General features: G+C 42.8%; 1 protein-coding gene and 1 long non-coding RNA gene across 2 annotated transcripts in view; both read right to left on the reverse strand.

The window, feature by feature from the left end:
* Window positions 1-271: 271 nt before the first annotated feature.
* Window positions 272-4,474, reverse strand: LOC135572849 (uncharacterized). The gene is made up of 2 exons (XR_010464506.1): window positions 1,236-4,474; window positions 272-1,193 (listed from the first exon to the last, which is right to left on the reverse strand). It is a non-coding gene; the product is annotated as an uncharacterized LOC135572849 (long non-coding RNA).
* Window positions 4,475-6,391: 1,917 nt separating this feature from the next.
* LOC115127176 (serine/threonine-protein kinase WNK1-like) overlaps window positions 6,392-26,251 on the reverse strand; it is a 214,617-nt gene continuing 194,757 nt past the window's right edge. The window contains 4 exon segments of the mRNA XM_065021325.1: window positions 6,392-8,651; window positions 9,593-9,822; window positions 24,712-24,927; window positions 25,600-25,805. Of these exon segments, the coding sequence (XP_064877397.1) occupies window positions 8,268-8,651; window positions 9,593-9,822; window positions 24,712-24,927; window positions 25,600-25,805 (1,036 nt within the window). The 3' untranslated portion in view covers window positions 6,392-8,267.

Raw genomic sequence — 26,251 nt, forward strand, 5'->3', positions numbered from 1 at the left:
TATTTTATAAATCTGCAAAAATATCTACAAATATTTTTTCGCTTTGTCATTATGGGGTATTGTGTGTAGATTGATGATGATTTTGTATTTATTTAATCAATTTTAGAATAAGTCTGTAAACGTAACAAAATGTGTTAAAAGTCAAGGGGTCTGAATACTTTGAGTGCACAGTACAGTATGTCATATACTGCCCCCATGTGGTAGTGGATGGTACTAAAACATGTGGATAAAAACAAACATTTAGGACAAGATTAAAGGACCAATAACTTGATTAATTTAAATTACTTTTATTTATTAAGTTTACAAATAAAGTAACAAATATATTTTATTGGAGCGCAAAGCGCAGTTTTATTTGAAGCTTGAACAGCCTCTACTTAATGCAGAACAGTTAAACGCTGCCAATGACTCCTAACAGGTTCCGTTTGGTTTTCCATTTTACTATTAGTTTAAAACATTTTTGTACAATGTTAAACAGCACGAGGAAAAACCATTGAATTAAGTCACTAGATGTTTCTTGAGACATAAAATTGCAAAAAAAAAAAAAAAAAAATTCTGATAAGTAGAACAAAACACTTTAAATCAACTTGAAATGTTTTGTTTTTGTGAGGGTGGCTGTGTACACGTTTGGAGTCGTTTTGTGGTCATAACTTTACAGTATAACAAGCTGTGATGAAAAGGTAACATGTCAGATGGTAGCTAGAGAAACAAGCATGCTCTTTATTCAACCACTTCTGTGTCAGTCTGACCAACGCTGAATTGCATGACATTCCAACATGTTATGTGCACTTTGCAGGACATCAGTTACAGAAAGGCGAAGGAGGAGGTGTGACGTAACAGTAACAAGGAACAGAACAGGTAGCAGAATCCATCGGGATTCTGAATGGATGGTAAAAATGAATATTATTACGCTTTGTAAATTCAGTAACTTCCCTCTGTAACTATGGAAATGTAGCTCTGGTCCAGGGCGTGGTTCAGCTACTCTCTCACGACGACGATCGTTGGAGCACAGAGCTGGACCAGAGCTACTGTAAATATGCTCATCAGAGGAGGTCTTCAGTTTCACCACTGTAACCTCACCATAACCTGTTCACCACTGTAATCTCACCATAACCTGTTCACTACTGTAACCTCACCATAACCTGTTCACCACTAACCTCACCATAACCTGTTCACTACTGTAACCTCACCATAACCTGTTCACTACTGTAACCTCACCATAACCTGTTCACCATAACCTGTTCACTACTGTAACCTCACCATAACCTGTTCACCATTGTAACCTCACCATAACCTGTTCACCACTAACCTCACCATAACCTGTTCACTACTGTAACCTCACCATAACCTGTTCACCATAACCTGTTCACTACTGTAACCTCACCATAACCTGTTCACCATAACCTGTTCACTACTGTAACCTCACCATAACCTGTTCACCATTGTAAGCTCACCATAACCTGTTCACTACTGTAACCTCACCATAACCTGTTCACCATTGTAAGCTCACCATAACCTGTTCACCATTGCATGTTATGCATTGCAGCCACTGTATCATACAGTATGACACTTAGTTAAGAGGAAGTAAACATTGTAAATATTGCTCCGTATTCTTTAGATAGAGCAGATTGAAGCTAAAGTCATTACTGCATGGTAATGGCACTGAGGCAGTGGCATTGTAAAGGTCTTATTTGTTTTTGTTTTTCAAAAGTATCGATCATCAACAAAATAACTAAGAAAATAGTATTTTTTGTCACGTTCACAGCTTCAACCAAACTTGCTAAGTACTGAGGGCCTCCAGTAAGTACTGTACTGCTGTACTGAGGGCCTCCAGTAAGTACTGTACTGCTGTACTGAGGGCCTCCAGTAAGTACCGTACTGCTGTACTGAGGGCCTCCAGTAAGTACCGTACTGCTGTACTGAGGGCCTCTAGTAAGTACTGTACTGAGGGCCTCCAGTAAGTACTGTACTGCTCTACTGAGGGCCTCCAGTAAGTACTGTACTGCTGTACTGAGGGCCTCCAGTAAGTACTGTACTGCTGTACTGAGGGCCTCCAGTAAGTACTGTACTGCTGTACTGAGGGCCTCCAGTAAGTACTGTACTGCTGTACTGAGGGCCTCCAGTAAGTACAAAAAGTTCAATCCACAAAACGTTTTAGAAAACCCCAACTGTTTTTAACGGTTTTAAATATCCAGGATACAACATAGTCACTCTGTAAAGACAAATGATTGAGAATCTACCATGTGTTTTCAAGTGATTTGCCGTAGCAGACATGTTTACAGTGAGGAGAGACGACTGAAGCGCTAAGCAGAAGGCGATAGATCTAGCAGTCCCTGTAAGCTAATCAGTAGTTAAGGTGACGAGTGTTTATTAAAAATGACTTTTCTACGGTTTTAAACATGTTTGACCCCAGGTAATGGTTTTGTACAGTCGCTTTGAAAAGGACATGGGGCTTAATGAACTATTCTGTTGTACACAGATTGGACCAGTTTTACTGTCTACAACACTGTCAGGTAACGAGAAAGATACGGACACTGTTCATCTATCATTACAACATCTTGTAAGGTTTCCAAAAAACCCAGAAGGACATCAACCAAAAAACTAAAACATTCACGTCAAAGAAATCTAATCATGATGGAACCAACCATTTATTTGTCTGCATTGTGAGCGGTGAGACTGTCTGCTACTTTAGAACAAGCTACAAACCTGCACTAAAAGCCACAGGTGGTTTCATTAAAGAGACTGGGGCAGCATTAAGCAGATGATGAAATAACTGGGCTTGAACAACCAGCATTGGTGATGAGGAAGTCACTTGTTGGTCAAACCCAGCAGCACAGTGTACAGTACTACTGCCATGTGTTGGAGATAGAGAGAATCCCCTGACCTCTCCTCTTCTGCCTCCACTAGCCCTGGCTTCTACCTCAACCCAGCAGCACAGTGTACAGTACTACTGCCATGTGTTGGAGATAGAGAGTCCCCTGACCTCTCCTCTTCTGCCTCCACTAGCCCTGGCTTCTACCTCAACCCAGTAGCACAGTACTACTGCCATGTGTTGGAGATAGAGAGTCCCCTGACCTCTCCTCTTCTGTCTCCACTAGCCCTGGCTTCTACCTCAACTCCACTTTCACTTTACCCACCTTAAATGGCATAGTGCCCAGTCACAACTACTACTGTAAAGACTACGTCCAAAATGACGCCCTATTCCCTATTCGGTGCATTACTATTGACCAGGGTCCATAGGACGTTGGTCAAAAGTAGTGCACTATATAGGGAATAGGGTGTCATTTGGGGGACACACAGCCTAAGACTGCCCCACTGATAGTAGACACACATTATGCCTGGTTAGTAAACTATAAAACACCACAATCTGGTTTTAACTCTTGAGACATTCACACAAATATCGTTTCTCACTGACTGACTTTCTCTTCTCTATTCCTATCAGTCTCCCACTTCCTCCCCTCTCTTTCACCACCAACACGAGGCTTGTATACCGTGCTGCTTGGTGTCGGACACACTCAAGGCTTCGTGGACAGGCCATCAGTAAAGATAGTCTGATTGTTGTAGTGGGTCTAATGATAGGCTCAGTGTTAGCTAGAGAGCTCTTGCATACTGAATGAATGGTTCTAGTATCTGAAACGTGTCCCCCGAACACTAGAACAAACGGAACAGTCAAGCATTCCGTTCCTAACAGACCCTTTATTTTAAATGTTAGGTAACCCTGGTTCAGCCTCACTCTGTTGTTCTGTTGTCTGCGTTCCTTTGTCTGTTTCAAATACAGAGTTTGTCCAAGCTTCACCATCAGATCCATTCCTACTCTCTGCAGAGTCTAGGACTAAGTTAGTCTTCCGACCCCCAAATCAAAATGTATTTAACCCCCAATACTAAAACAATAAATGGCACAAAGAAACAAAAACCCCACAGCCCACCTTCCCCCGTCTCCCCTTCCCAGTGTACCTTTGACTTTTGTACCCACAGAGCCAGTAAAGCACTTCAATGTAGCAGAAATCAACAGCACTTCCGTTACTCCATCAGGTCAAAAAACGGTTAAAAAAAATAAGCAAAATAAATAATGGAAGGCACTAGAAACTCTAGCAGAGCTCTCACTGGAGTACTGGGGGGCGAAAGGACACGGAAAAGACCACGGGTGAGTCCTAGATTGCACCTTATCCCCTATATAGTGCACTACTTTTGACCAGAGCCCTATGGGCCCTGATCGAGGTCTTGTCGGCTCCTGGTGAAAGGTTGAACACCATGTAGGGGATAGGGTGTTATTTGGCACTCAATCCCAAGTTACTATTCAAGTACGTTAATTGAGTCCATTTAACATTCACATTTATCTAATATAAAGAAAGTACAAAGAGAAGAAAGGTTAAAGTGACCTCGATAAGTACTGGATAAGGAAAATAGCTAGCCTTTTTACTTTGTATTTTTGTTCAGCCTAAGTATTACCAATCCACCATAACGTTTCCTCCAACTGTCTTTTGTTTGTATTTTTGCTAAGTATTACCAATCCACCATTTTCCTCCAACTGTCTTTTTGTTTGTATTTTTGTTCAGCCTAAGTATTACCAATCCACCATAACGTTTCCTCCAACTGTATTTTTGTTCAGCCTAAGTATTACCAATCCACCATAACGTTTCCTCCAACTGTCTTTTTGTTTGTATTTTTGTTCAGCCTAAGTATTACCAATCCACCATAACGTCTTTTGTTTGTATTTTTTTCCTCCAACTGTCTTTTTGTTTGTATTTTTGTTCAGCCTAAGTATTACCAATCCACCATAACGTTTCCTCCAACTTTTTGTTTGTATTTTTGTTCAGCCTAAGTATTACCAATCCACCATAACGTTTCCTCCAACTGTCTTTTTGTTTATATTTTTGTTCAGCCTAAGTATTTGTTTTCCAACTGTCTTTTTGTTTGTATTTTTGTTCAGCCTAAGTATTACCAATCCACCATAACGTTTCCTCCAACTGTCTTTTTGTTTGTATTTTTGTTCAGCCTAAGTATTACCAATCCACCATAACGTTTCCTCCAACTGGCTTTTTGTTTGTATTTTTCTAGCTTTTTTCTTCTTAAACTCATGTTGTCCAACAACATTTATAATAATCACAGTGTTTCAACATCAGAAACTGATGGGTAAATACAAGTCCATACAGAACACTAGTCTTTTTTCATTTATTTTTTCTAGTTTTTTTTTTAAATAGAATAATAATGTACATTTTTGTTTTCAATCACACTATTGAAAAGACTCAGAAGTAGAGAGATCGAGGCCCCTAAACGCTGTCAACATCATGATTATAAAAGGCTTTATGTTACTAGATAGATAGATAGATCATAGGTTTGAAAGCTTCACAAGCCCTCAGGACAGACAGCGTTGTGTTGCTGGAGATCCAAGGCATTACTTTTCATCCATCATACCATCCACCATGCAGCCTACATCCAAGCCCAGCCCACGTCCAGTCCTCTCCTTGTCCCACCATCCACCCTACCTCCAAGCCCAGCCCACGTCCAGTCCTCTCCTTGCCCCACCATCCACCTCCAAGCCCAGCCCACGTCCAGTCCTCTCCTTGTCCCACCATCCACCCTACCTCCAAGCCCAGCCCACGTGGACGTCCTCTCCTTGCCCCACCGAGACCTGTCCTTCTCTGGGTCCACGCAGGACCAACACCAACCTACCTCACAACCGTGAAAACAATATCATGTGTGACACAGAGCGCCAACAGGACATACCTCCTTCCGTTCGCCCTGCATTCCCCCTCAGAGCTAAACCACCTGTGAAAAAGACTATTGAGTTGAGTCTGAGAGAATCTACTTCAGTCAACAACTCCTGTCTGAGAGAATCTACTTCAGTCCTGTCTGTGTTAGTTCAGGGGGGCTCTCATTAGGGATATGTAGATGGGAACTACCAGCCAGCTTGTACAGACTTTATGCTTCAGGATGGGGATCTCATCAGCACATTTTAAAATGGAGTAACTATAAGCCTGAAGTTAAGACTGGGATAGATGGGTCTCACACACACTACTCCCCTCCAATCATGTAAAGAGATGGTTAGCATGGAGAGGGGAGTTGTAGTTTCTTTAAAGGCCCTATACTGGGAGATGTAGTTTCTTTAAAGGCCCTATACTGGGAGTTGTAGTTTCTTTAAAGGCCCTATACTGGGAGATGTAGTTTCTTTAAAGGCCCTATACTGGGAGATGTAGTTTCTTTAAAGGCCCTATACTGAGAGAGAGTTCCTGGATCAACCCTAGCGTTAACCCTTTCATCATGCTACAGAAGAGTCTCCTCAGTTCAATGGGGACAGAGGAAAAAAATTAAAACACTAATAAACATGGAATCATCATAATCCCAAACTCTTAAAAAAATCATTAAAAAAAGACATTCTGAATCTGGTCATGGATTGTTTTGTTTTCCTAATGAAGGTCACTTTATGTGTTATTATTATATTTAGGAGGAGGTTTCTATTACTGTGTTCTTATTGCATCCCATGGCAACAGGAGGGGTAGAGTAGGGTATGAACCCCCAGGCCTTTTCTACTGACTCTCCACTTACACACACCAATGAACATCCTAAATGATATATAGGAATAGCAGTACATGTGGTTCCGGATGTCAACACTGCCTGACCAGCTACATACATGGCACCAGTCCCACACCTCAGCCTCACAAGCTCATTCCTTGACCCCATAACCTTCCTCACATCTCCTCAACATGCTACTGGAGCTGTATAGTACTGTACAGTCACTTAAAGCTCTGTTCTGGAGGTCAGTTACCAGCAGGAGGAGCTGTATAGTACTGTAGTCACTTAAAGCTCTGTTCTGGAGGTCAGTTACCAACAGGAGGAGCTGTATAGTACTGTACAGTCACTTAAAGCTCTGTTCTGGAGGTCAGTTACCAGCAGGAGGAGCTGTATAGTACTGTAGTCACTTAAAGCTCTGTTCTGGAGGTCAGTTACCAGCAGGATGAGCTGTATAGTACTGTACAGTCACTTAAAGCTCTGTTCTGGAGGTCAGTTACCAGCAGGATGAGCTGTATAGTTCTACTGTACAGTCACTTAAAGCTCTGTTCTGGAGGTCAGTTACCAGCAGGATGAGCTGTATAGTACTGTACAGTCACTTAAAGCTCTGTTCTGGAGGTCAGTTACCAGCAGGAGGAGCTGTATAGTACTGTACAGTCACTTAAAGCTCTGTTCTGGAGGTCAGTTACCAGCAGGATGAGCTGTATAGTACTGTACAGTCACTTAAAGCTCTGTTCTGGAGGTCAGTTACCAGCAGGAGGAGCTGTATAGTACTCTACAGTCACGTAAAGCTCTGTTCTGGAGGTCAGTTACCAACAGGAGGAGCTGTATAGTACAGTAGTCACTTAAAGCTCTGTTCTGGAGGTCAGTTACCAGCAGGAGGAGCTGTATAGTACTGTAGTCACTTAAAGCTCTGTTCTGGAGGTCAGTTACCAGCAGGATGAGCTGTATAGTACTGTACAGTCACTTAAAGCTCTGTTCTGGAGGTCAGTTACCAGCAGGAGGAGCTGTATAGTACTGTACAGTCACTTAAAGCTCTGTTCTGGAGGTCAGTTACCAACAGGAGGAGCTGTATAGTACTGTAGTCACTTAAAGCTCTGTTCTGGAGGTCAGTTACCAGCAGGAGGAGCTGAACAGGCAGGGGTGGGCTCAGATAGGTGAGAGGAGAAAGGGGGTTAGCTATGTACTGCAGCTCCCCAACGATAAGTACACCACCACCCCCTTGGTCTGTTACTATCCTCCATCCCTCCTCTCTGAGATCAGTACAAGGCTCTGGTCTCTTTTACATGTAGAGTACATGTAAAATCCAGTGAAGGAACAAAGCCCATCACCACATACACACACACACATTTTACAATAGTAATTGTCACATTAACCCTCTTTGGCCACATAACATTGCACTCGTGTCCATTGGTATTCCTTGTCGCGTTTTGCGTCTTTCTTCGACCCCCAAGGCCCACAGTTGACCTCGGGGTGGGGGGGAGAGGGAAAGTGTGTCCCTCTCCTGTTATCCTTCAGGGGAACAGAAGAGGGCAGAGTGGTGCACCATTTCACACAGCAGCTGACTCTTCTCTCTCCTGCTCCTCCTCTTCTTCACAGCCAGCTCATTCACATTCAATACAGTCCCACCAACCATGATGTCGCTTGTAACACACAAGCCCCTCTCCCCCTTGTAACACAGACACCCTTCATTCCTCATGTCTCTCTCCCTCAGTCTGTCAGTCTCCCAGCCCGGCATGGCTAACATCCTCTCATGGCCACTACGTGGTCCTCAGGTTGGGGCCTCCAGGGTTGCTGACGGATTTCTGCAAAGTGCTGATGTGATGGAAGCCCTGCAGGGAGCCCTGCCCCCCAGTGGCAGAGGAGGGGTACTGCGAGGAGGAGGCAACCAGGGGCTGAGAGGAGGCTAACATACCGGCCTGACCCTGTCCCGGCCCTGTGGACCCCGTGGATCCCACCCACTGGGCGCTGCTGTAAGGTGCAGTGGAGGAGGGGTAGCATGCCCCAACCCCGCTGTACTGGGGAGGGGGACACAAGGAGCCCTTGCGGCCTCCCAGAGAGGTAGCGGGGGTGGAAGAGGCGTTGCTGGGGCACAGCTGACTCGGGGCGGAGAACTTACGGCCCTTGTTGGTGGACGGGGTCGCCTGGAGAGGGAGAAGGAGACACCAGGGTGAGATACTGCGTGGCTGCTCTCCAATATCCATACTAGCATAGCACTTATATTACATGGCCAGAGCCATCTCAGCTATGCTACGTGGAGGTTGGACCAGGACCCATATCAACAACTCATGTTCCAGCTTACAAACACCATAACATTCCCGTCCCCATAACATTCCTGTCCCCATAACATTCCCATAACATTCCAGTCCCCATAACATTCCAGTCCCCATAACATTCCCGTCCCCATAACATTCCCGTCCCCATAACATCCCCGTCCCCATAACATTCCCATAACATTCCCGCCCCCATAACATTCCCGTAACATTCCCGTCCCCATAACATTCCCGCCCCCATAACATTCCCGTCCCCATAACATTCCCATAACATTCCAGTCCCCATAACATTCCTGTAACATTCCTGTCCCCATAACATTCCCGTCCCCATAACATTCCTGTCCCCATAACATTCCCGTCCCCATAACATTCCCATAACATTCCCGTCCCCATAACATTCCCATAACATTCCCGTCCCCATAACATTCCCATAACATTACAGTCCCCATAACATTCCCATAACATTCCAGTCCCCATAACATTCCCGTCCCCATAACATTCCTGTAACATTCCCGTCCCCATAACATTCCCGTCCCCATAACATTCCTGTAACATTCCCGTCCCCATAACATTCCTGTAACATTCCCGTCCCCATAACATTCCTGTAACATTCCAGTCCCCATAACGTCCCCATAACATCCCCATAACATTCCCGTCCCCATAACATTCACTTCCAGTAATCTATATTTCAAATAAGCAACACAATCAAACATGGACTACATTGGTAAGGGTTGAGCATCCCATTATTTTGATGAATAAGGCCTTTTGAGAATGTTTTGTTTCTATACTAGAAAGAGTCTGTCTTCACTCACCTGGTAGCTGTGTCCCTGTGAGGGTTGCTGTTTGGAGCGACTCTTGCCCTGGGACAGACTGATGGCGTCGCGGGCCCAGTTGTCAACCAGCTTGTGCAGGTCGTCTGTGAACGTGCCCTTCCGGCCCTGTTGAGGGGTTGGGAGAAGGCTGGCCCTGGTTCTGACCCCTGAACCCTGGTCTCCTGGACCCTGGCCTCCTGGACCACTCACTGTGTTGGTGCTGCTGGTCCCTGGAGAGACAGAGAGGAGGGTTATGGGATATGTAGAGTAGGTAGTTGTGTGGGTGTCAGTGTGTTTGTGTTGGTTAATGACATACTCTAGCTATGTCAACGTAACAGGACAGGATCCTATGACATTATGATCAACTCTGAGGCATGCATTTCCTCCATCCTGATGAACTGGGACAACATTTAGCAGGATGAAAATATCTACTCTAATCTGACAAATGTGTTCTGCATATGAACAGCAGAGGGAGCTGTAACACGAGTCTAGTCCATCACCCTGAATGAACCAGAACATTCTCCATTTTAAAAACACAGTCAGTGTCTGCAGATAAAATGTTCAATATATCAACAATGACTAGCTTAGACTTACAGCTAAAATGACCCATCTCTCACAAGATCCATGTTGGGCCAAGACCTAAGATCATGGTGGTTTATGTTTCAAAACGTTATCTAATGTTGTCTACATTCTTTCTGTATCAGCAGCCTTCCTAAACACTAACAGGCATTATATTACAGCAAGCATTACATGAGAACAGATGTATTGAGCTGCAAACAGGCTTTAAAAAGGTTAGCTGTTTAGTGCCTCTCTTCCTGGAAGCAGAGACAGAACCCAAAATACACCAGAGGTGAGAGTGAGTATGGGAAAATACATCAGCTCCTTGCAGTAGCCCTGCAGTAGCTTTCACAGTCGCCTGGCTGCAATGCATAATGTAGCCCTGCAGTAGCTGGCTGCAATATAATAATCACATACATGCAGTAGCCCTGCAGTAGCTGGCTGCAATGTCTCAACAATAATCACAAACATGCAGTAGCCCTGCAGTAGCTGGCTGCAATGTCTCAACAATAATCACAAACATGCAGTAGCCCTGCAGTAGCTGGCTGCAATAGCAACTCAAGGACCTGATGCATTTCCGTTGCAAACAATAAATGAAGCTATGATAGAAAAACAAACTCCTAAAATGTAATTGTTGTTCAATAGATAAACTAAGTTCAATCATTGAAGACCTTTGGCATTTCTGACAAGCTATTGAGTCAAGTTTTTTTTTTAAGTATAAAAAAAGGAAAAATTTAAAATTAGAGGGAGGAAAAGCCATGACGTAAAGCAGTGATACACTGAGTCATGACTGCAGCACCTGTGGAACTCTGGGTAATGGAGTCCCACAGGACAAGCCATGACGTAAAGCAGTGATACACTGAGTCATGACTGCAGCACCAGTGGAACTCTGGGTAATGGAGTCCACAGGACAAGCCATGACGTAAAGCAGTGATACACTGAGTCATGACTGCAGCACCAGTGGAACTCTGGGTAATGGAGTCCACAGGACAAGCCATGACGTAAAGCAGCGATACACTGAGTCATGACTGCAGCACCAGTGGAACTCTGGGTAAGCCATGCTCTAAACTAGAAGAGATGGGGGAAGGAGGGGAGCAGCTGAATCACAACATGACTTCAGCATTTTGTGGTCTGAATGACTCCCATTCACATTGCAACGACTCTGATTAAATATTTTTGGGGTTGGCCAATAACGAAAATACCTCACGTTTAAAGGGCCAATCAGCACTTGCTACATACATTTTCTGACTTGTACATTCTTGATAAGTATCCAATTATTCTTGAAGAATCTAACTTATAAATGCCTCGTGTGCTTAGTTAAATTGTCGTATCCCATCAGAACTCAAAATATAACCTTGTTTTACTCCAATGTTTGTAAACAAAAAGGAAGAAACACCATATAGCTTCAAAACATTGTTAAAATGATCATTTTAAGGCTTCCTGAGTGGCGCAGTGGTCTAAGGCACTGTATCACAGTGCCATTAGAGATCCTGGTTTGAGTCCAGGCTCTGTCGCAGCGGGCCGCGACCTGGAGACCCATGGGGTCCAGCATCGTTCGAGTTAGGGGAGGGTTTGGCCGGCCGGGATGTTCTTGTCCCATCGCGCTCTAGCGACTCCTGTGGCGTACCGGGCACATGCACGCTGACACGGTCGCCAGGTGTACGGTGTTTCCTCCGACACATTGGTGCGGCTGGCTTCCGGGTTAAGCGGGCATTGTGTCAAGAAGCAGTGCGGCTTGGTTGGGTCGTGTTACGGAGGACGCATGGCTCTCGACCTTCGCCTCTCCTGAGTTCATACGGGAGTTGCAGCGATGAGACAAGACTGTAACTACCAAATGGAAACCACGAAATTGTGGAGAAAAAGGGATGATTTTATATTTATTTTATTACACCACTGTTCAAAAGTTTGAGGTCACTTAGAAATTTCCTTGTTTTTGAAAGAAAGGAAAAAAATTTTGTCCATTAAAATAACATCAAATTGATCAGAAATACAGTGTAGACATTGTTGTAAATTAATGTTGTAAATGACTATTGTAGATGTAAACGGCTCATTTTTAATGGAATATCTACATAGGCGTACAGAGGCCCATTATCAGCAACCATCACTACTGTGTTCCAATGGCACGTTGTGTTAGCTAGTCCAAGTTTATCATTTTAAAAGGCTAATTGATCATTAGAAAACAATTTTGCAATTATGTTAGCACAGCTGAAAACTGTTGTTTTGATTAAAGAAGCAATAAAACTGGGCTTCTTTAGACTAGTTGAGTATCTGGAGCCTCAGCATTTGTGAGTTCGATTACAGGCTCAAAATGGACAGAAACAAAGAACTTTCTTCTCAAACTCATCAGTCTATTCTTGTTCTGAGAAATGAAGGCTATTCCGTGCGAGAAATTGCCAAGAAACGGAAGATCTCATAAAACGCTGTGTACTACTCCCTTCACAGAACAGCGCAAACTGACTCTAACCAGAATAGAAAGAGGAGTGGGAGGCCCCAGTACACAACTGAGCAAGAGGACAAGTACATTAGAGTCTAGTTTGAGAAACAGATGTCTCACAAGTCCTCAATTCGCAGCTTCATTAAATACTACCCGCAAAACACCAGTCTCAACAGTGAAGAGGAGACTCCGGGATGCTGGCCTTCTAGGCAGAGTTCCTCTGTCTAGTCTCAACGTCAACAGTGAAGAGGTGACTCCGGGATGCTGGCCTTCTAGGCAGAGTTCCTCTGTCTAGTCTCAACGTCAACAGTGAAGAGGTGACTCCGGGATGCTGGCCTTCTAGGCAGAGTTCCTCTGTCTAGTGTCAACAGTGAAGAGGTGACTCCGGGATGCTGGCCTTCTAGGCAGAGTTCCTCTGTCCAGTGTCTGTGTTATTTTGCCATCTTAATCTTTTATATTCATTGGCCAGTCTGAGATATGGCTTTTTCTTTGCAACTCTGCCTAGAAGGCCGCCTCTTCAACAGTGAAGAGGAGACTCAAACGACACTCTAATGGATGCTGGCAAACATTTTTAGGCAGAGTTCCTCTGTCTAGTCTCAACGTTCAACAGTGAGATTGGAGATTCCATGGATCCTTGGTCAATTTATAAAATTGGATGCATTTAGAAGCATTGTTATAGTATCTGTTATTTTGCCCACTTTTTTATATTCATTGGCCAGTCTGGAACCCACTTTGAGAACCCCTGTGACAGATCATTTGAATGGGGTCATTCACAACAGAGAAATGCTCAGTCACCCTGTGAGAGGAGAGCCTTCTGCCACAGCTGGCTGCAGTAAGTGCACAGACACCCAAAGCAGAGAGCAACAGGAGGTAGGATTGCAAAATTACAGCAATTTATCCAAAATTCCCAGGTTTTCCAGAAAGAGAATAAGCAAGGAGGGAATCCTCCAAATGGGATTTCTGGAAAAACTGGGACATTTAGATTAACTTTGCCTAAGGTGCAGAGAGTGAGGGTGGTGGAGGAGGCAGTAGGGGGTTCATAAAATAGATAATTACTACAGAGTTGGTTGCAGGGGCAGACTTTTTCACCATCTTCCCTGAAGAGTGGACGGAGAGAATGTGAAGCGCAGGACGGACGGAGAGCGTGAGGATTGGAGGAGAAAGTGTGTGTTAATCATTCACCCTTCTACAACAGACTACAGCATGTTTTCAATTCAAACTAAAACAAGCACTCCTCCTGAGGTACATCTAGATCCTCTCTACAGCTCATTCCCCTTGGTTAAAAAGACATGAGTGTAGGGGTGTAGGGCGGTTTAGGGGTGTAGTTGTAGGGTTTAGGGTGCAGGGAATAGGAGTGGAGGGGTGTAGGGTTTAGGGTGCAGGGAATAGTAGTATAGGGTGGAGGCAGAGGTTAGCAGGAGTTTGCTGCAGAGGGATCATCAAAGGCATTCATACAAACTTAATTAACATCCATTAATGAACGTACAAACTCCTTTCATTGAGTCAAACCCAGTCAGAATAAGTTACATCAACTCAACATGTAAAACAATTGCTTGTCTTTCCTGTTTGTCTGCTTTGCAATGGAAGACATGGATATGGGTTCTCTCCTATCAGCCCAATGGTGAGAAGATGAGATGTGGCTGAGAACAGCACATGGTAAGTTGGAGAAAGGTGGGGTTTCTGATGAAGTTTGCTAATGACAATGGTTAACACAAGACAGAAGAAAAGACCGCCTGTCGGCTGCAGTAGGGAGAAGTGTAGTTCAGACCATTAAAGGGTAGTACTGTAGGACCATAACTAAAGGGTAGTACTGTAGTACAGACCATAACTAAAGGGTAGTATAGTTCAGACCATAACTATATATCCCTGTAGTACAGACCATAACTAATACTGAGACCATAACTAATACTAAAGGGTAGTACTGTAATACAGACCATAACTAATACTAAAGGGTAGTACTGTAGTACAGACCATAACTAATACTAAAGGGTAGTACTGTAGTACTGACCATAACTATTATTAAAGGGTAGTACTGTAGTACAGACCATAACTAATACTAAAGGGTAGTACTGTAGTAGACCATAACTGTAGTAAGACCATAGACTACTAACTAAAGGGTAGACATACAGACCATAACTAACTAAATAACTGTAGTACAGACCATAACTAATACTAAAGGGTAGTACTGTAGTACAGACCATAACTAATACTAAAGGGTAGTACTGTAGTACAGACCATAACTAAACTAAAGGGTAGTACTGTAGTACAGACCACAACTATAACTAAAGGGTAGTACTGTAGTACAGACCATAACTAATACTAAAGGGTAGTACTGTAGTACAGACCACAACTATAACTAAAGGGTAGTACTGTAGTTCAGACCATAATACTGTAGTACAGACCATAACTAAAGGGTGTACAGACCATAACAGTACTGTAGTACAGACCATAACTAATACTAAAGGGTAGTACTGTAGTACAGACCATCACTATTAAGGGTAGTAATGTGACCATAACTAATACTAAAGGGTAGTACTGTAGTACAGAACTAAAGGGTGACATAGTTCAGACCATAACTATTACTAAAGGGTAGTATTGTAGTACAGACCATAACTAATACTAAAGGGTAGTACTGTAGTACAGACCATAACTAAAGGGTAGTACTGTAGTACAGACCATAACTAAAGGGTAACTGTAGTACAGACCATAACTAAGGGTAGTACTGTAGTACAGACCATAACTATTACTAAAGGGTAGTACTGTAGTTCAGACCATAACTATTACTAAAGTACCCTGAGAAGGAGAGGTAGTACTGTAGTACAGACCATAACTATTACTAAAGGGTAGTACTGTAGTTCAGACCATAACTATTACTAAAGGGTAGTACTGTAGTACAGACCATAACTAAAGGGTAGTACTGTAGTACAGACCATAACTATTACTAAAGGGTAGTACTGTAGTTCAGACCATAACTAAAGGGTAGTACAGTACCATAACTATTACTAAAGGGTAGTAAGTGTAGTACAGACCATAACTAAAGGGTAGTACAGTCCAGACCATAACTACTACTAAAGGGTAGTACTGTAGTACAGACCATAACTACTACTAAAGGGTGGTATTGTAGTACAGACCATAAGTAGTACTGTAGTCCAGACCATAACTACTACTAAAGGGTAGTACTGTAGTACAGACCATAACTACTACTAAAGGGTGGTATTGTAGTACAGACCATAACTAAAGGGTAGTACTGTAGTACAGACCATAATCATAACTAAAGGGTAGTACTGTAGTACAGACCATAACTAAAGGGTAGTACTGTAGTACAGACCATAACTAATACTAAAGGGTAGTATTATAGTACAGACCATAACTAATACTAAAGGGTAGTACTGTAGTTCAGATCATAACTATTACTAAAGGGTAGTACTGTAGTACAGACCATAACTAAAGGGTAGTACTGTAGTACAGACCATAACTAAAGGGTAGTACTGTAGTACAGACCATAACTAAAGGGTAGTACTATAGTACAGACCATAACTAAAGGGTAGTACTGTAGTACAGACCATAACTAAAGGGTAGTACTGTAGTACAGACCATAACTAAAGGGTAGTACTGTAGTACAGACCATAACTAAAGGGTAGTACAGACCATAACTAAAGGGTAGTACTGTAGTACAGACCATAACTAAAGGGTAGTACTGTAGTTCAGACCATAACTATTACTAAAGGGTAGTACTGTAGTACAGACCATAACTAATACTAAAGGGTAGTACTGTAGTACAGACCATAACTAATACTAAAGGGTAGTACTGTAGTACAGACCACAACTATAACTAAAGGGTAGTACTGTAGTACAGACCATAACTACTACTAAAGGGTAGTACTGTAGTACAGACCATAACTACTACTAAAGGGTGGTATTGTAGTACAGACCATAACTAAAGGGTAGTACTGTAGTCCAGACCATAACTACTACTAAAGGGTAGTACTGTAGTACAGACCATAACTACTACTAAAGGGTGGTATTGTAGTACAGACCATAACTAAAGGGTAGTACTGTAGTACAGACCATAATCATAACTAAAGGGTAGTACTGTAGTACAGACCATAACTAAAGGGTAGTACTGTAGTACAGACCATAACTAATACTAAAGGGTAGTATTATAGTACAGACCATAACTAATACTAAAGGGTAGTACTGTAGTTCAGATCATAACTATTACTAAAGGGTAGTACTGTAGTACAGACCATAACTAAAGGGTAGTACTGTAGTACAGACCATAACTAAAGGGTAGTACTGTAGTACAGACCATAACTAAAGGGTAGTACTATAGTACAGACCATAACTAAAGGGTAGTACTGTAGTACAGACCATAACTAAAGGGTAGTACTGTAGTACAGACCAGTACTGTAGTACAGACCATAACTAAAGGGTAGTACTGTAGTACAGACCATAACTAAAGCGTAGTACTGTAGTACAGACCATAACTAAAGGGTAGTACTGTAGTACAGACCATAACTAAAGGGTAGTACAGACCATAACTAAAGGGTAGTACTGTAGTACAGACCATAATCATAACTAAAGGGTAGTACTGTAGTACAGACCATAACTAATACTAAAGGGTAGTACTGTAGTACAGACCATAACTAATACTAAAGGGTAGTACTGTAGTACAGACCACAACTATAACTAAAGGGTAGTACTGTAGTACAGACCATAACTAAAGGGTAGTACTGTAGTACAGACCATAACTAAAGGGTAGTACAGACCATAACTAAAGGGTAGTACTGTAGTACAGACCATAACTAATACTAAAGGGTAGTACTGTAGTTCAGACCATAACTAAAGGGTAGTACTGTAGTACAGACCATAACTAAAGGGTAGTACTGTAGTACAGACCATAACTAAAGGGTAGTACTGTAGTACAGACCATAACTATTACTAAAGGGTAGTACTGTAGTACAGACCATAACTAAAGGGTAGTACTGTAGTTCAGACCATAACTATTATTAAAGGGTAGTACTGTAGTACAGACCATAACTAATACTAAAGGGTAGTACTGTAGTACAGACCATAACTAATACTAAAGGGTAGTACTGTAGTACAGACCACAACTATAACTAAAGGGTAGTACTGTAGTACAGACCATAACTAATACTAAAGGGTAGTACTGTAGTACAGACCATAACTAATACTAAAGGGTAGTACTGTAGTACAGACCATAACTAATACTAAAGGGTAGTACTGTAGTACAGACCACAACTATAACTAAAGGGTAGTACTGTAGTACAGACCATAACTAATACTAAAGGGTAGTACTGTAGTACAGACCACAACTATAACTAAAGGGTAGTACTGTAGTTCAGACCATAACTAAAGGGTAGTACTGTAGTACAGACCATAACTAAAGGGTAGTACTGTAGTACTGACCATAACTATTATTAAAGGGTAGTACTGTAGTACAGACCATAACTATAACTAAAGGGTAGTACTGTAGTACAGACCATAACTAATACTAAAGGGTAGTACTGTAGTTCAGATCATAACTATTACTAAAGGGTAGTACTGTAGTACAGACCATAACTAATACTAAAGGGTAGTACTGTAGTACAGACCATAACTAATACTAAAGGGTAGTACTGTAGTACAGACCATAACTAAAGGGTAGTACTGTAGTACAGACCATAACTAAAGGGTAGTACAGACCATAACTAAAGGGTAGTACTGTAGTCCAGACCATAACTACTACTAAAGGGTAGTACTGTAGTACAGACCATAACTACTACTAAAGGGTGGTATTGTAGTACAGACCATAACTAAAGGGTAGTACTGTAGTACAGACCATAATCATAACTAAAGGGTAGTACTGTAGTACAGACCATAACTAAAGGGTAGTACAGACCATAACTAAAGGGTAGTACTGTAGTACAGACCATAACTAATACTAAAGGGTAGTATTATAGTACAGACCATAACTAATACTAAAGGGTAGTACTGTAGTTCAGATCATAACTATTACTAAAGGGTAGTACTGTAGTACAGACCATAACTAAAGGGTAGTACTAGTACAGACCATAACTAAAGGGTAGTACTGTAGTACAGACCATAACTATAGTACAGACATAACTAAAGGGTAGTACTGTAGTACAGACCATAACTAAAGGGTAGTACTGTAGTACAGACCATAATTAAAGGGTAGTACTGTAGTACAGACCATAACTAAAGGGTAGTACTGTAGTACAGACCATAACTAACTACAGACCATAACTAAAGGGTAGTACTGTAGTACAGACCATAACCATAACTAAAGGGTAGTACTGTAGTACAGACCATAATCATAACTAAAGGGTAGTACTGTAGTACAGACCATAACTAATACTAAAGGGTAGTACTGTAGTACAGACCATAACTAATACTAAAGGGTAGTACTGTAGTACAGACCACAACTATAACTAAAGGGTAACTACAGACCATAACTAAAGGGTAGTACTGTAGTACAGACCACAGACCATAACTAAAGGGTAGTACTGTAGTACAGACCATAACTAATACTAAAGGGTAGTACTAGTCAGACCATAACTAATACTAAAGGGTAGACCACAGACCATAACTAATACTAAAGGGTAGTACTGTAGTACAGACCATAACTAATACTAAAGGGTAGTACTGTAGTACAGACCATAACTAATACTAAAGGGTAGTACTGTAGTACAGACCATAACTAATACTAAAGGGTAGTACTGTAGTTCAGACCATAACTAAAGGGTAGTACTGTAAAGGGTAGTACTGTAGTTCAGACCATAACTATTATTAAAGGGTAGTACTGTAGTACAGACCATAACTAATACTAAAGGGTAGTACTGTAGTACAGACCATAACTAATACTAAAGGGTAGTACTGTAGTACAGACTATAACTAAAGGGTAGTACTGTAGTACAGACCATAACTAATACTAAAGGGTAGTACTGTAGTACAGACCATAACTAATACTAAAGGGTAGTACTGTAGTACAGACCATAATACTAAAGGGTAGTACTACTATAACTAAAGGGTAGTACTGTAGTACAGACCATAACTAATACTAAAAAGTACTGGTACAGACCACAACTATAACTAAAGGGTAGTACTGTAGTTCAGACCATAACTAAAGGGTAGTACTGTAGTACAGACCATAACTAAAGGGTAGTACTGTAGTACAGACCATAACTATAACTAAAGGGTAGTACTGTAGTACAGACCATAACTAATACTAAAGGGTAGTACTGTAGTACAGACCATCACTATTACTAAAGGGTAGTACTGTAGTACTGACCATAACTAATACTAAAGGGTAGTACTGTAGTACAGACCATAACTAAAGGGTAGTACTGTAGTTCAGACCATAACTATTACTAAAGGGTAGTACTGTAGTACAGACCATAACTAATACTAAAGGGTAGTACTGTAGTACAGACCATAACTAAAGGGTAGTACTGTAGTACAGACCATAACTAAAGGGTAGTACTGTAGTACAGACCATAACTAAAGGGTAGTACTGTAGTACAGACCATAACTATTACTAAAGGGTAGTACTGTAGTACAGACCATAACTATTACTAAAGGGTAGTACTGTAGTTCAGACCATAACTATTACTAAAGGGTAGTACTGTAGTACAGACCATAACTATTACTAAAGGGTAGTACTGTAGTTCAGACCATAACTATTACTAAAGGGTAGTACTGTAGTACAGACCATAACTAAAGGGTAGTACTGTAGTACAGACCATAACTATTACTAAAGGGTAGTACTGTAGTTCAGACCATAACTAAAGGGTAGTACTGTAGTACAGACCATAACTATTACTAAAGGGTAGTACTGTAGTACAGACCATAACTACTACTAAAGGGTAGTACTGTAGTACAGACCATAACTAAAGGGTAGTACTGTAGTCCAGACCATAACTACTACTAAAGGGTAGTACTGTAGTACAGACCATAACTACTACTAAAGGGTGGTATTGTAGTACAGACCATAACTAAAGGGTAGTACTGTAGTCCAGACCATAACTACTACTAAAGGGTAGTACTGTAGTACAGACCATAACTACTACTAAAGGGTGGTATTGTAGTACAGACCATAACTAAAGGGTAGTACTGTAGTACAGACCATAATCATAACTAAAGGGTAGTACTGTAGTACAGACCATAACTAAAGGGTAGTACTGTAGTACAGACCATAACTAATACTAAAGGGTAGTATTATAGTACAGACCATAACTAATACTAAAGGGTAGTACTGTAGTTCAGATCATAACTATTACTAAAGGGTAGTACTGTAGTACAGACCATAACTAAAGGGTAGTACTGTAGTACAGACCATAACTAAAGGGTAGTACTGTAGTACAGACCATAACTAAAGGGTAGTACTATAGTACAGACCATAACTAAAGGGTAGTACTGTAGTACAGACCATAACTAAAGGGTAGTACTGTAGTACAGACCATAATTAAAGGGTAGTACTGTAGTACAGACCATAACTAAAGGGTAGTACTGTAGTACAGACCATAACTAAAGCGTAGTACTGTAGTACAGACCATAACTAAAGGGTAGTACTGTAGTACAGACCATAACTAAAGGGTAGTACAGACCATAACTAAAGGGTAGTACTGTAGTACAGACCATAATCATAACTAAAGGGTAGTACTGTAGTACAGACCATAACTAAAGGGTAGTACTGTAGTACAGACCACATTAACATTCCAATCATTCAAGAACTTCAGAAGTATAGCCTGTACGGTTTACATCAGAGTGATTATTAGATGGATGAAGAAACATTAGACATGATAATAATATGATTAGATGTTGACCTGAGTGGAGAGTATGGGGCCATAGTGGAAATGGATCAGTGTGGAGGACCAAGTAGCAAATATTTCACCTTGGCATTATATATAGATATCTACACCACTTTAGAACAGTTTTCTCCAGCCCTGTTCCTAGAGAACTACTCTCCTGTAGGTTTTCACTCCAACCATAATCACATCTGATTCTAACAATTAGATGGTTGAGAAGATGCACCAGGTTAGTTCCAACTGGGATTGGGGTGAAAACTCCGGAACAGAGTCGGAGAGCTCCGTTCTAGACTGTACCAGTCTTATAGCTCAACCTGCTTTACGGAGACATTATTGTTGCTATAGGTGATAATAATAATCAACATGGGTTATAGACGGGGTCAGATGTTTAAGGCTCTGCCTCCACATGGTCTGTCTGTGGTTATAAACTAGATACATGACTTTAATGCACGAAGAAGGGAATGTACAGTCGTGGCCTAAAGTTTTGAGAATGACACAAATATTAACTTCCACAAAGTTTGCTGCTACAGTGTCTTTAGATATTTTTGTCAGATGTTACTATGGAATACTGAAGTATAATTACAAGCATTTCATAAGTGTCAAAGGATTTTATTGACAATTACATGAAGTTGATGCAAAGAGTCAATATTTGCAGTGTTGACCCTTCTTTTTCAAGGCCTCTGCAATCCGTCCTGGCATGCTGTCAATTAACTTCTGGGCCCCAATCCACCCTGGTATGCTGTCAATTAACTTCTGGGCCCCAATCCATCCTGGCATGCTGTCAATTAACTTCTGGGCCCCAATCCATCCTGGCATGCTGTCAATGAACTTCTGGGCCCCAATCCGTCCTGGCATGCTGTCAATTAACTTCTGGGCCCCAATCCATCCTGGCATGCTGTCAATTAACTTCTGGGCCCCAATCCACCCTGGCATGCTGTCAATTAACTTCTGGGCCCCAATCCATCCTGGCATGCTGTCAATTAACTTCTGGGCCCCAATCCATCCTGGCATGCTGTCAATTAACTTCTGGGCCCCAATCCATCCTGGCATGCTGTCAATTAACTTCTGGGCCCCAATCCGTCCTGGCATGCTGTCAATTAACTTCTGGGCCCCAATATACCCTGGCATGCTGTCAATTAACTTCTGGGCCACATCCTGACTGATGGCAGCCCATTCTTGCATAATCAATGCTTGTAGTTTGTCAGAATTTGTGTGTCTTGTTGGTCCACCCGCCTCTTGAGGATTGACCACAAGTTCTCAATGGGATTAAGGTCTGGGGAGTTTCCTGGCCATGGACCCAAAACAGTGACGTTTTGTTCCCAGCGTCACTCAGTTATCACTTTTGCCTTATGGCAAGGTGCTCCATCATGCTGGAAAAGGCATTGTTCGTCACCAAACTGTTGGTTGGGAGAAGTTGCTCTCGGAGGATGTGTTGGTACCATTCTTTATTCAAAGCTGTGTTCTTAGGCAAAATTGTGAGTGAGCCCACTCCCTTGGTTTCTTCACAACAATTGAACCGCTCTCCTTCAAGTTCTTTATGATCCGATAAATGGTTGATTTAGGTGCAATCTTAGTGGCAGCAATATCCTTGCCTGTAAAGCCCTTTTTATGCAAAGCAATGCTGACAGCATGTGTTTCCTTGCAGGTAACCATGGTTGAAGGAGAAAGAACAATGATTCCAATCCACCACCCTCCTTTTGAAGCTTCCAGTCTGTTATTCAAACTCAATCAGCATGACAGAGTGATCTCCAGCCTTGTCCTCGTCAACACTCACACCTGTGTTAACGAGAGAATCCCTGACATGATGTCAGCTGGTCCTTTTGTGGCAGGGCTGAAATTCAAAGGAAATGTTTTTTGGGGGGATTCAGTTCATTTGCATGGCAAAGAGGGACTTTGCAATTAATTGCAATCAATCTGATCACTCTTCATAACATTCTGGAGTATATGCAAATTGTCATCATACAAACTGAGGCATCAGACTGTGAAAATTAATATTTGTGTCATTTTCAAAACTTTTGGCCACGACTGTACAGAATGCCATTAGATACATGTATCCATTAATTATGTGATGATGCATCATCAGTGGTCATTGATCTACAATTATCTATAAATGGGGCCAATTATGCCAGAAAGGAGAAAAGGCTCCCAATCGGAAGATAAGAGATAAATCACATGACAGGAAGTAGGAAGTGAAGGAGAAAGAAGACAAAGGAAGAGGAAGAAGCGTTACACACAAAGAGCCAAGCAGGGCGTACTCAGAAAACGGGTCCTTCTGCCACCACCTGGTTTGATGGTCACTCTCTCCGACCCACAGCTGAACGTAACACAGCCTGTGGTACAAAAAGAGAGGGGGAGAGAAAGAGAGGAGGGGTGGAGAGAGGGAGGGAGAGGGAGAGAGGGGGTAGAAAGAGAGATAGAAAGAGGAGAGAGAGATAGAAAGAGGAGAGAGAGATAGAAAGAGGAGAGAGAGAAAGAGAAGAGAGAGATAGAAAGAGGAGAGAGAGATAGAGAGAGAGATAGAGAGAGAGAGAGAATAGAGATAGAAAGAGGAGAGAGGAAGAGGGAGAGAGAGAGAGGTACACATACACACAGTAAGAATGGAACAGTAAGTACACTGAGCAACAGAGAGGGAGATGGAGAGAATGGAGAGGGATGGAGGAGAGGATAGAGCTGCACTGGGAGCAATAGCACCCCCTGTAGCGTGGGAGGAATAGGAGCGGCCCCATCCCGACAGTAATGGAGCTTCCACTGAGTGTGTGGAAGAAAGGCTAGCTTGAGACAACAGAGGTGCCCAAATCTACAGTCCAATTGAAATACCCAACATGCACCACTGTCTTGAGCCAGAGCAATAGTGTTCGCCGACAATGTAGATTTTATTTGAATCGTAAGCCTTCCCAACACTACAGTCCAGTGCCACTGTCTGTATCAGAGCAAAATGGTTCTGTCAAACATTCCTCTACTGTACCAACTCTAGTGGACAAGACAGGACAAGACAGAGCAACACCCAAATAGAGACCATTACGACAGACAGACTTTTTGGGGATGGTATCCAGAGGAGGATGGGGACACTACTAATTCCCATCCTTATGTGATGGTGGTATGGGAAGGGGTGGTGGTGGTATGGGGAGGGGTGGTGGTATGTGGAGGGGTGATGGTATGGGTGGGGGTGATGGTATGGGTGGGGGAGGGGTGGTGGTGGAAGATGAACTTTTCCTCAACAGACAAGGCAAATGAGGCCTACTGGAGGCAGATGGAAGGACGAATGGAACGGAGGCAGTAGGGCGCTGTGTGGGGCCTACCTTGGGTGGGGGCACAGAGACTGGGCACGGACAGCGTAGCTTCGCTGGTGTAGGCAGAGCACAGGTTTTCACTGGAGGGGCCGAGATGCTTGAGGGGCCGGGGTCGGCTCCCCGAGGCAGGGTGGAGGTTGGGGTCGGGGAGGCCCCCAGGGGCCAGGAGGAGAGCCTGGTAGGGTGGGTAAACTGAGGGGGCGCTCTGTGCAGATAAAGTGCTGCCTGAAGTTGACACACACAGACACCATACACACAGAGGAGGAGAACAGGGGAGGGAGGAGGACAGGTCAGGGGAACAGCCTCCAAAAGTGCAGACACGCACACAGTGACTCTCACACATAGTGTAGGTAGGTAGGTAGGTAGGTAGGTAGGTAGGTAGGTAGGTAGGGTGCAGGTCCCACAACCACAGTGTAGGTAGGTAGGTAGGGTGCAGAGTGCTGGGTTTCATCATAAACAATACAGCTAGTTCACTGTATGGTTTAAAAGTGAAGGAAGGAGAGAAGAGAAGACTGGTTTGCCACAAGTAGTCCTGTGAAGAAGAGAAAGCGAGTGCAGTACAGTAACAAAGTCCCTACTGTAACACACTGGCTCTGCCAATACCCTCTACTGAGGAGGACCACAGGTTAGAGGTCAGGACCTGGCTATAGTGGGCTCTAACAAAGATGGTGGATAAATGAAGATTGCTTATTCCGTCCGTTTAGCATAGACACCAATGCGATAGCAGCTGGGTCTGGTCTACTAAGTTAATTGACTTCAATTGAACCAGAAACAAACAGCGAGTGGGGTGTCTCACTTCCTTTTCCATCTCTGGCTCTAACACACTTGAGGTCAAGGGCTTCAAGGGGGTTCTTGCTGATAGGACCAGTTCAGACAGAGGTCAGGGGTTAGTAGTACCTGGTTGCAGGGGGCTCTTGCTGCCCTGGGAGGAGCTGCAGCGGCTGGACTTGCTGCTCTTGCTTTTGGTGGGTCGTCTCCTGCGACCGGCCAGGGCTACAGCTGGAGGGAGCACCACGGCTGGAGGCACCTTGCCCAGCCTGGCGAACAGGGAGTCAATCTCATCCTTCTGCTTGGTGTGCAGGGCCTGGATCTCCTTCATGTGCCTGGAGAGGAGAGGGAAAACAGAAACATGTCAGTCGAGCAGAAGAGAAGAGAGAGAAACAGGGTAAACCGACTAATGCAGAAGAGAAGAGAAACAGGGTAAACCCACTAAAGCAGAAGAGAGAAACTGGGTAAACCCACTAAAGCAGAAGAGAGAGAAACAGGGTAAACCCACTAAAGCAGAAGAGAGGAGAGAGAAACAGGGTAAACCCACTAAAGCAGAAGAGAAGAGAAACAGGGTAAACCCACTAAAGCAGAAGAGAGAGAAACAGGGTAAATCCACTAAAGCAGAAGAGAGGAGAGAGAAACAGGGTAAACCCACTAAAGCAGAAGAGAAGAGAAACAGGGTAAACCCACTAAAGCAGAAGAGAGAGAAACAGGGTAAACCCACTAAAGCGGAAGGGAGGAGAGAGAAACAGGGTAAACCCACTAAAGCAGAAGAGAGGAG

The sequence above is a fragment of the Oncorhynchus nerka genome, linkage group LG8 (assembly GCF_034236695.1).
Source record: "Oncorhynchus nerka isolate Pitt River linkage group LG8, Oner_Uvic_2.0, whole genome shotgun sequence".
Lineage (NCBI taxonomy): Eukaryota > Metazoa > Chordata > Actinopteri > Salmoniformes > Salmonidae > Oncorhynchus > Oncorhynchus nerka.